The 11,466-nt window shown below is 43.5% G+C and overlaps 2 protein-coding genes across 2 annotated transcripts; one reads left to right on the forward strand and one right to left on the reverse strand.

The window, feature by feature from the left end:
- Positions 1–45: 45 nt before the first annotated feature.
- Positions 46–1,320, reverse strand: znf830 (zinc finger protein 830). The gene has a single exon (XM_047342081.1). It carries the CDS (start codon positions 1,186–1,188, stop codon positions 136–138), a length of 1,053 nt encoding a protein of 350 aa, XP_047198037.1. The 5' UTR covers positions 1,189–1,320; the 3' UTR covers positions 46–135.
- Positions 1,321–1,336: 16 nt separating this feature from the next.
- LOC118118175 (ankyrin repeat domain-containing protein 13C) lies at positions 1,337–11,437 on the forward strand. Its single transcript, XM_035171130.2, has 13 exons — positions 1,337–2,181; positions 2,313–2,354; positions 3,636–3,740; positions 6,099–6,184; positions 6,415–6,460; positions 6,620–6,686; positions 6,877–7,021; positions 7,123–7,254; positions 7,342–7,503; positions 7,612–7,691; positions 7,831–7,929; positions 9,854–9,954; positions 10,047–11,437. The coding sequence occupies exons 1-13, from the start codon at positions 1,803–1,805 to the stop codon at positions 10,175–10,177; spliced, it is 1,575 nt and encodes a 524-aa protein (XP_035027021.1). The 5' UTR covers positions 1,337–1,802; the 3' UTR covers positions 10,178–11,437.
- The last annotated feature ends 29 nt before the right edge of the window (positions 11,438–11,466 follow it).

Raw genomic sequence — 11,466 nt, forward strand, 5'->3', positions numbered from 1 at the left:
TATTAAACCCAGTTTGAAAATATACAAAAAAAGACGACACAAGTATCCATTAACAAACATATTTACAGATTCAGATGTACAAAAAAATATCTCAAATACTTTGAAAACATTTTAGAGAAAATGTTATACAGAACTTTATGCCAGTGCCCCCTTAGCCCTCCAGTCCCGGGACAGTAGCCCCAGCAGCTCCTCTTCGTCCTCCTCTTCCTCCACAATCATGTCATCAGTCTCCATTTGTTCATCACTCCTGGACAGAGGTTGGTTCTTCACGACATCGCGCTTGTCCCTCAGCAGCTCAACCCTCTTGTAACACTGAATTTGTTCATCGATTTCGTCGATCTGACGCTCGAGGCGTCCCTCCTCGTCATCCTCAGCTACGATGGCCTCCGATTTGGTGTTCACCTGTCTTATCTCCTTCTGAAACTCGTCCCACTCCTTGTCCATCTGATCTTGGGGCGCGTCCACTTTGCGCACTTTGGCATCTCGCACCGGGTCGTCGAAGAAGCCCTCGGGCAGCGCCTCGGCCATGCTGTCCTTCTTGTCTGCGTTCTTCTCCGTCAATTCTGCTTTGAGGATGGATCCAGAGTGGGAGATGGAGGGTGTGGATGGGATGGAGCTGTCAAAGAAGTCAGATGGCAGCCCTGCAGCTTCAGCCTTCGGGGCAGCAGGGTTTGAGGTTCCTGCTTGACTTCCCTCTCCAGCATCCGCTATATCATCATCATCATCATCATAGACTCCAGCCAAGAGACTCAACCCTGCAGACTTAGGAGCAGACTTAGGAGCAGAACCAGCTGCCTTCTCTCCGGGTCGCTCAAAGAAATCCCCCGGCAGCGCTGACTCAGACTGCCCCGCGGCCGCCGCTGGCTTCGCCTTTTTCCCTTTGGCGTCCTCGCTGTCCGTCGCTTTCCTCTTCACCGGCTGGTTCGGTGGAGGCGCCGGTTGACTCTTCGCCACCTTCAGCTCAGCGACCTTCTCTTTATGCTGTTTCCCGAGGACATGAGCCGGCCACAGCAGATCGGACTTCACATGCACCCCGCACAGCACGCAGCTGAGGTGCTCCAGACTGTTGTACTTAGCGAACGGAGACTCGACGCGCTTCTTATCCGTCGTCTGTCTCTGTTTCTGCCGCATCAAGCGCCGCAGCTCCTCCTGATTCACCACTTTCTTCACCTTCTTCGTTGGTGCCATTTTTAGACGAGAAAACAAACAGGTGAGCTAGCTAGCTAGCTGCTCGCTAACTGTGCAACACGAAACAACAAACGCGTCGCGGAAAGATGACGCCACCGCTGCGACTGCTCCAACTCGCGTCGGGTCTCTGGAGAATCTCGCGAGACTATCCAGCTAGCAGGGGGACGTTAGCTCCGCAGGTTCATCGGAGCGTCTGAATTTGGCCATAAAGCAAATTGAGTCGATGCTATTTTAAAAAACAGATGACGGAGATGACGATGTAGTCGTTCGCTGCTTGTTCTCATTTATTACCCGCGTGTCAACTCCGTGCGTGTGTTTTGTTTTGTTTCGCGTTATTCTCTGTTTTCATCGCCGCACCCATCGTATTCAGTTTTCATTGTGGGGCTAGCTAGCTCGACAACTGCTGGCGGCTAACGCTGGCTGCGGAGCCGGGCAGCAGGTGTAACGGTATTTGAACGCAACACGGTCACCAGCTAAAACAACACGCGTAACTCAACCCTGGGTTTAACTCACATTAGCTTGTATTGCTAATGCAGACTAGCTCTCGTTTTTTTAATCCACCAGCCTTGTAGCTCAGTTATCACAGAACCGGGCATCGCACACGACAAGTGATCATGACAGGCGAGAAGATACGCGCCCTGCGCAAGGACCACAACAACAAGCCCAACAAAAACGAGGAGAGGAGGGACGCGCACGACGAGACCTCCAACGAGACCATCCCCAACGGCACCAGCCACCTGTTCAAGTCCAACCGGGCTTTCCAGAAGTCCGCCAAGCCCTCCGCGCTGCAGCAGCAGCAGCAGCTCAATGCGAACAACATCAACGGCAACGCGTCGCCCGGCGGCACCGTGGTCAATGACAACAACAAGAACCCCATCATCCTCACTAAAGAGGAGCTCGAGTTCCCCGTGCACGAGTGCGTGTTCAAGGCAGACGTGCGTCGACTCTCCTCTCTCATCCGGACCCACAGCATCTCTCAGAAGGATGTGCACGGTGAGATTTGTGCTCGTGTTGCTTTCCCTGAGTACATTGTTGGAAAGCACAACACAACATGTCTTTACTTGTGTGTGTGTGGGATTTGATGTTTGTATGGATGTGTACTTATTGTCTCTCTCCTCTCTCAGGGAACACACCTCTGCACCTGGCTCTGATGCTGGGCCACAAAGGTAAATATGAACATTCGCCTGATCAAATGTATTTAACTTAGTAGGGCTGGGCAACAAGACTGAAAAATGTCCATATTTATTGCAAAATCATTCAATAGCAATATAGCAAAAGTGCTATATATATATTGATTCAATGCTTTTTGTATTGATTGATGAGGTATAACACATGATTGATCTACATCTGCTTCGTAAAAGTGTAATAAATAGTTTAAAACCACAACCTTCACTCACAAGCAAAAATCTTTAAAGTCTTAAAAGTCTTTAAACTTAACAAATCATATGAATGTGACATTCATTGTGATAATTATCAATATGGACTGATGATTTGTGGCCATGTAGACCTATACCCTACGACTTGTTTTTCATACAACCAAAAAGAACCAAACACTTCTCAGATGATAATCTACCAGCCTCAATTTGAGCCCAGCAAATTGCTCTCAATCTGCTGTGTTCCACGGCCTTGTGTCTGGGTGGCATAACAGTTTTAGACACCCTCATTAAAAGGCCATTTTTAAGCACAGTCAGTTCTGCTGTTCTTGAAATAGCATCTGTACTCCTGCAGCACTCAGCTTGTATTTTCTGACCTCTGCAGCAGAATAACATAGAATTGGTATAATGGAGGTTAAAGAAACTGCTATAAATTGCAGATTACACGCAGTGCAGTCAGAAGATGTACCGTCTTCTTAATCAAATACAGGTTCAGTGCTCATACAGTAAGACGTGGTCCAGTGATGTGGTGTCCTGCCTTCATTTAGTTTAGATTAGCTGCTCTACTTCTCAGCTGATTTATTCTGCAGATGTGTCCTTTATTGATTAGAAAAATTGGCTGCAACTAAGTAGTGGATGCTGATGCTGATTTATCAGCCCCTCGTGAGTGTGGCTTAATTTGTAAGAACTAACTTCAAACTACTACCTTCAAATGTTCATCCATTTGTAGCCTGTATAGTCATTTCCATCATGACTATGCACACTGGAGATACGTATTATTATTATTATATACATACTCTAAAAGCTGAAAATAAATAAATGGTGGGATCCCTCTTGCAGAAAGTGAAGTCGTAGCTGCCTGTAGCTGACTGTTATGAATCATCTAAGTGAACAGGACTTTTAGGTTTATTATCACTTTAAGTTTAATCGTCTGTTAAATCTTATCTTTTATCCAGTTACAAAGTTAATATTAAAAGATCGACATTTACTCCTAGCTGTGTTCTTTAAAAAAATAAAAAAGTTGTTAAAAAAATAAAAACATGGAGAGTGATCATTTTCAACTTTTCCTTTCAGAGTGTGCCCTCCTCCTGCTGGCCCACAATGCACCTGTAAAGATAAAGAACGCACTGGGATGGAGTCCTCTGGCAGAAGCCATCAGCTATGGTGACAGGCAAATGAGTAAGTGATGTGAACAGTGCTCCTGCTGTTTTCATACTGCGACAGGTCTCTACCATCTCAGTGGGATACCTGCCGTGATGCATCCTCAAGGTTTGGACAGTTAGCCGATTTCTGTCTGATGGAGTTTCTGCTGTGATACGGAGACAAATTCGGTTGAACTGGTCACAACTGAACTCCAGTCAAGTTACAGAGAAAATCTTTAGACGGCATAATAAAGAGTTATATATAATAATAATATTTAGCTTTTTAACTGTTTAACCCTTCATAGCCCTACTTCAATATTAGAGCTTATAATGTATAGATTACTAGTGAATTCCAATTTTTTTTCGTATTGGCTTCAGAAATTCTGCAAAAAAGCAACAGGCCCAAATACTGTTGGATGTCACAGCGTGTGTGTGAATGTTTGAAGGACCTTTCATGAGCCATTTAATGAAGTATGTCTAACCAAAGATGCAACTGCTGTCTGGTCAGTGCAGCTAAAAAAGCGAGATGCGATATTTCTCTGTGCAGTCGTCATCCAGATGGTTGGAACGCAGCCTGAACAATGGCTTAGTGTGAGGAAGCCCGAGCTTACAGCCTGATCACCAAACAGCTTTTAAATCTGACATCCAGTGAAAACAGTCAAATGACATGTGAAAGGCACCAGCTAATACCTTAGAGATTCTCTTTTCTGACCCTATTCAGGCTCTTTGTTAATATTTTTTTGTAATTTACTAACGATTAAAGAAACGATGAAGATGTGTATGTCCAATAAATCATATATCAGTTTTGTGACTCGGCTGAGATCACTAGTTTGAGTTGTCGCTGTTTGGCTGTGTAGATAACGAAACTGTGAACTATCAGCATCTTCTTATGTTTCCTCTGACGGAAGCTGTGAGGCTCAGCAGTTTGAGAAATGACCCCCAGCCTGGTTAGTATGCGTCTTGGCTCTCCCTGCCTGCTGTGGCAGGCTGGTTTGGGACTGAGACCAGGAGTTTTGCTTTGAGAAGGTCACATCACTCACATGGGTGAAGGGGAAGCAGCGAAGCAGAGAGAGAGGGGGGGTGGGGGGCTGGCTGCATCCACAGCATCCGCAAGGACATGCAAAGAAAGTCAAACTGGAGCGGCAGTGGGGTGTTAGGGTTTAGATCTCTGGTCATATAAAAGGCAGCACACAGCTGGTTATCACCTTGTGAGAGGGACAAATGTAGAATAATTTGTCTTAATATCAGTTGCGTGCGTAACAGCTGCTCATGAAACACTGCAGTCTCGTCATCAGTCATCGCCTTTTCCTCTTACACATGTGCACAATGCGTCAGCAGTCGCTCACTGTGTGTGCGTGCGTGCGTGCACAATGACCAACTCCCTGAGCACAGCCAGTGTCCTGTCAGCACTTCTTTCTCCTCAGTCACATCCAGTATTTTCACCCTGGTCACAACGACCAGGATTCACCCTGGATAGGCAGATTTATTGTGGCTTTCACTTCATATCGTTAAGTGGTCGCCGGTCATTTTGTGAGAAGTAGCTGCACTTGACGAGAGCTGATCCAATCACTGCCACTGAACCATAGCTAACATACAGAAATGAGATGAAGCAGAGTAGTGATGCTCCCTCACATATTAAACCGTAAATCTCCATAACGAACAGTGCGCCTGCTTTAACTGGGGACTAGTTAAATCCCATTGACTGGTTGTGAAACGAATACATAAAACTCAAAGCTCTCCCTCCCTTTTCCTCCCCTCTCAATGAGTCTCCATCCCCCCCCCAAAAACTGAAATCGAATGTCAACTATTCAGAATTTGATATTTTAGACATTCAAAGATATGAAGAAGTAACAAATGGGTAACAAAACCAAGCAAAGGTGATAGAAAAAAAAGAACTGCATATAAATTTACACACAAAAAAAAAGAACGGCTCTAGCGCTTAAGTCAACTAAACAGAACTTAACGTACTGACTGCTCCTCTGACCAAGAGACACCATATCAGCACCTAACTGCAGGTTTATATAGTCTATGCCAGCCAGTCCATGGATTATTGTAGGGGAGAAAAGACAGTCTACAGCAGAATGATGCAGTCCAATCATCCAGCCTCCTCCTCTTAAACTGTTGTGATGCAGCAGCTCAGTCTTTGCCAGGTTGCCAGGAGGATGCTGGACTACGAGACACTGACAGGAAAGTAATTGAACAAAGCAGTTTTAACCTCACAGAACTGAACCAATTGCGTGCAGTCAATTTAGAGAAATAAAGTGGGCTGAAGCAAAGTGACTGCGTCTGGTTGTTTTAATGGTAAATAAACTGAGAACATCCCCTTTTAATGTGCAGCATCATATTGGTGTGAGTGTGTGTAACTGACTGTATCTTTTCTCCCCTCTTTCCTCAGTCACTGCAATACTGCGGAAGTTAAAACAGCAGTCCAGGGAGACTGTGGAGGATAAGAGGCCGAAATTACTGAAAGCTCTGAGGGAGGTGAGGATCACAGCTGGCGTCGCGTTCCCAGATGTTGCCGCCACACTAAAGACACGTGTGCAAATGACATCATTCTGCATCGGTTAACGTTTACACACAGAATGAGTTTGAAAATGTCTGCAGACTTTGGTTTGCATGTTGGTCCCTGAAATCTTCACCGTGCTGTATTTTCCTCAGCAAAGTTTATCGGTTTGGTCTGTTAATTTGAAACATGTGTCTGTTTTCTGTAGCTTGGAGACTTTTATCTGGAGCTGCACTGGGATTTTCAGAGCTGGGGTGAGCGTTCATATTTCACACAAACAAAATTAAGACCAACTTTAATTTGAACTCACTTCGCTGACTCGTTGTCTTTTCTCAATGAAAAAAACATGAAAAAACGTGTAATGTCAGCCACACTAGACTTTATTCTCACTTATTCATTCATGTATATTGCAGTGCCTCTGTTGTCCCGGATGCTGCCATCTGATGCTTGTAAAATCTACAAGCAGGGCATCAACATAAGGTAATAGATCAAATACTTCGGTATATTAAGTTTGTTGCTGGGACTTATGAAGGAATCTTGATTCACTGAGTGTTTGATGCAGAAATGTTCGATATCCAGGTCGAGGACTTGTTTTAGATCCAAAAAGTAGGACATAACAATCTTCACAGCTCTCATCACCCTCTCATCTCCTCTCTCTCTTTTAATTTAGACTCGACACCACTCTCATCGACTTCAATGATATGAAATGTCAGCGTGGAGATCTTAGTTTCATCTTCAACGGCGACGCGGCCCCCGCCCAGTCCTTTGTGGTTCTGGACAACGAAGCGAAAGTGTACCAAAGAATACACCACGAGGTGAGTGAGGGGTGTCTCCCACACGTCTGTTTCACCGTGTGTCATCAGGTCTTTGATATGAACAGAGAGACCTGACTCCCCTTTGTTTTATTCTCTCCAAGGAGTCGGAGATGGAGACCGAAGAAGAGGTGGACATTCTGATGAGCAGCGACGTCTACTCAGCAACTCTGTCAACAAAGTCCATCAGTTTCTCCCGCAGTCAGATTGGCTGGCTCTTCCGGGAGGATAAAACGGTAAGCCCCTCCAGAGAATTCTGATAGGGATGAAAGAAAATGGATAAAATTTAACACTAAATGAAATCTAATTTTTTTTCTGTGCAGGAGAGAGTTGGAAACTTCGAAGCTGACTTCTATTCGGTAAACGGTCTGGTCCTGGAGTCAAGAAAGCGGCGGGAGCACCTCAGTGAGGAGGACATCCTGAGGAACAAAGCCATCATGGAGAGCTTAAGTAAAGGAGGCAGCATCAGCGAACAGAACTTTGAGGTGAGATGAAAGAAAGCCAACGTCCCACCGTGATTCACTAATGATAAATGATGAAGGCGGTAGGATGATTGTGATTATGCCAGTGACTGATGAGTTCTTGTCCCCCAGCCTGCGAGGAGACAGTCGCTCACAGCTCCAGCCCCAAACACTATTTCTTGGGAAGAGTACATCACAGCCGAGCACGGAAAGTAAGCATCTGGTGTTTTCTGTGATTTAATTAGACCTTACCGTGATTAGGAATTTATTCAGGGCAGCTACAAGAAAAATTGTATTAACTCTGAATTTGAAATTCAAAAGCAATGTCTTTGTGTCTCTTCCCACCTCCAGGCCACCTCATCTTGGGAGAGAGCTTATGTGCAAGGAAAGCAAGAAGAACTTCAAAGCTACTGTAGCCATGAGCCAGGAATTCCCTCTGGGCATTGAGTCGTAAGTACATCCCTGCCTCCTCAGATCTATTTACAAAGCTTTCTGCGCGCATTGATCCTGGGTGAATACACTCGCATGCACTGGGGAGTTTAGAAAAAGGCGAGTGTGGAGATGAAATAATTCAGATCAGATAATTGGGCCAGGTACACATGAGGACTTCACTGAGTGGATCCCTGCAAAATCGACTGCTCCACCATGTGACGACTAAATATCTGGGCTTTTAATTATTATCCAACCCAATAAAGCCATGATGTTAGCTGTGATTAGGCAGTTTAAAGGAGGAGATAAAACATATATTATTATTTCTCCTCCCTATTCACTGTGTCATGTAATTTGTTACAGGGGAAATTTGATTTCATGTTCCCAAGAATAAGTGCAGTGACACTGATTCTTAATGGCATCTTCTCGATCTGCTGTGGCTCGGATTGTGCATCATTGCTTTTGCCCAAATTTATAAATGTAAATGTCAATACCTGACCTATACAGGATTGTCAATGCTGACATCAACAGATCCAGTTTCCCTAAAGGACGGAGCATGCACACGAGAGAAAGCACAAACATTTAGGGAAATGTACCAAATCCAGAAATACAACAAATACAAAAACACATGCAACAGGAATTTCTGCACTGAACCACATCTGATGAGAATCCCTTTAAAATCAACTGCTCCACCATGTGACGACAACATTTCTGTGTTTTTAATTAATATATAACCCAACAAAGCCTTGACGTCAGCTGTGCTTAGGCTGTTTAAAGGAGGAGATAAAACATATATTATTATTTCTCCTCCCTATTCCCTTTGTATTTATTCATGGACATGTGGAATTTGTTACAGGGGAAATTTGATTTCAAGTTCCCCAAGAGTAAGTGCAATGCTGACATCCCTGAAGGACGGAGCATGCACATGAGAGAAAGCACAAATATTCAGGAAATCCAGAAATGCAACAAATACAAATACACATGCACATCTTGTGGTCTGTTGTGCCTCGGGGAGTAATGGGCACAATTTGAATAAACCGTCAGACTTTACGTAACCTAATGTAATTCAACAGATGGTTTTCAGGTGGAAAATAATGGTATTTTTTTTAATGTATTTGATTTTAGCATGTAGCAGGGGGCCGGGACCACTGCAGTGAAAACTCATACTGAAGACATTTATGCACTTTAAGTTTACATTTCTTTCATTTAGACACTTTTAATGTGAGAGGCAAACAAGATCTGAAAAAAGTCGTGGTTTGCTGAGTAGATGAGGAGGTCGGCTTCAGACAGGATGTGGTTCATAATGGGTTACAGACATCGCTGTGAAATGTTATCAGGACATAATGTAGTAAATTGCTTTATCTCCTCTCCTGAATGAACCTTCGCGGAGGCAGCAATAAAACCTCATCCTTTAAAGTCGCTAATGTTTTTTTAATATGATTTGTTTCCCCTTTGTATCCGGAGCTTTTTACAATTGTGTCACCAAAGAGACCAATGCAGCCATTGTGCAGATGTTATTTAGTTTTGAATCAGATCCTCACGTCTTTAAGAAGTTGTTACTGTAGAGACTCTTTTACAGCTGCTCTGTGTTATAGAGTTTTATATGTGAGAATGCTGACTTGACTTAAAACTTCAGCCTCGCTCCTTTAGCATCTTATTAACTATGTAGCTATAAATATTCAACACCCTTGTTAAAGCTCATTTTAAACTGTAGCAATTATTCAGTTAATGAATTAACGCATCAAGAGAAAATGAATCTATGAACTATTTTGATTATCATTTAAGTCATTTCTAAAGCAAAAACGTTATCAAATGTCAGTATTTTATCTTCACCCAAGATCTCAATTTACAGTTTTCTCCTTTGTGTTGTGGAGACTTCGGGAGGTTGTCTGTGCTTTTATAGCTAAAATAAACTGCTGACTCACTGACTTTCCGCTGCCTGCAGGTTACTAAACGTGTTGGAGGTCGTCGCCCCGTTCAAGCACTTCAACAAACTCCGAGAGTTTGTTCAGATGAAACTTCCGCCTGGGTTTCCAGTCAAACTTGGTAAGTAAGCACCGATCCACTACTGTGTTCCTGAGCTTCAAGAGAACCATCCCAATCTAATTTGATTTCTTCTCTGCTTCCTTTTCCCGCAGACATCCCCGTCTTCCCCACGATCACAGCCACTGTCACCTTTCAGGAATTTCGCTACGACGAATTCGAAGAGTCAATCTTCACTATCCCCGCTCAATACAAGGAGGATCCCAGTCGCTTCCCAGACCTCTGACCAGTACAGCCCCACTGACACGAACAGGAAGTAGACCAGCGAGTAAATATGTTTGGGGAAGTGGGAAACACAAAAAGAGGGAATCCTGTATTGTTGAGCTGGTCTTATTATTAAGTTACTGTCATCAGCTACTTATTCATTTTTGTCGATGGATCCAAAGCAAACCGATGCAAACAGATGTTACAGAGTGCCATCTCGCGTGTGATTTAAAAATGCGTAACAGCAGTCGTTCTAGCTTTCATTGTACTCGCTGTTACATCTGCTGCTCAGCGCTGCTGCCGTCTCCTGTGAACATCGTCAGAGAACCGGACCCCTCATCGTCATTACTTCAATATCTAGTGTAGCTCATGTTTCATATCCACGGACTCGACGGACTCAATTATGACACTGCACTGACACGGTCATCTGTAAATACTACACGCCACGTCAGAGAGAATCAAAAGTATAGCTATAACTTCAAACTGAGCTTAATATTGATTTACATAATGAATTATACATATGAGTATATATATAAAAAGAGATAGATAGATAGAAACTCAAAGGAGTAACACTGTGTAGCAATACGTTTCCAGTACATACGAATGTTTTTAACCAGCTGGGAGAAGGTTTAGCATTAAAAAGAAACCCACATTCTTTACAGTTCAGTATCCAAGCCTTTTTCCCTGCGCAGGACGCAACCTCCTGTGTTTTCAGGTTCGCTCATGTTACCTCTCGGCTGTCTCCATGTGCGTCGTGTTCGTATGAATCCTGTGCTAAAGCGTGAGTGGATTATTGTACTGTATCAAAAGTTTGTGTATGTGCGTTTGTGTGCGGGAGAGAACCCAGATGGGATATCAGGTAAAACTGTTCTTTGTTTGTTACAGCACTGATATTAAGTATATTTAAGGCATGCTAATGGCTGTGTCGGCCGACTGGATCACATGCATCTTTAAGATATATTCTCTGATCGTTTCTTATATTACCTGCAGACTTCTTGGTATTTAGATAAAGGAAAAATTGTAACACTAACACTTTGAAACACCTTTTAGTGCTTATAAAATCTCTCCTTGATGGTTGTCTATAAGTTCTTTTTTGTTTGTTTGTTTTAAATCCAAGGAGAGTAAACTAAGCTGTGAAGTTGATATTGCTGGATATCCCAAAAATGCCCAGATGGGAAATAATCTGATCCACTGAGTTGTCTCTGGCTTCAGCTAATATGTACTGCAACCATACCTACTTCACATCCCTTTAAATAAAGCACCAGCATCATGTTTCAACTGACTTTGTGCAAGTATGATGAAAAGACATTT

The sequence above is a fragment of the Hippoglossus stenolepis genome, chromosome 11 (genome assembly GCF_022539355.2).
Source record: "Hippoglossus stenolepis isolate QCI-W04-F060 chromosome 11, HSTE1.2, whole genome shotgun sequence".
In the NCBI taxonomy this organism is placed as follows: Eukaryota; Metazoa; Chordata; class Actinopteri; order Pleuronectiformes; family Pleuronectidae; genus Hippoglossus; species Hippoglossus stenolepis.

Coding starts and splice junctions, on each gene's coding strand:
- znf830 (XM_047342081.1), bottom strand. CDS start 1,188: ATGGCACCAACGAAGAAGGTGAAGAAAGTGGTGAATCAGGAGGAGCTG.
- LOC118118175 (XM_035171130.2), top strand. CDS start 1,803: ATGACAGGCGAGAAGATACGCGCCCTGCGCAAGGACCACAACAACAAG. Junction 7,255..7,341: donor TCTTCCGGGAGGATAAAACG/GTAAGCCCCTCC, acceptor TTTTCTGTGCAG/GAGAGAGTTGGAAACTTCGA. Junction 7,930..9,853: donor TTCCCTCTGGGCATTGAGTC/GTAAGTACATCC, acceptor CGCTGCCTGCAG/GTTACTAAACGTGTTGGAGG.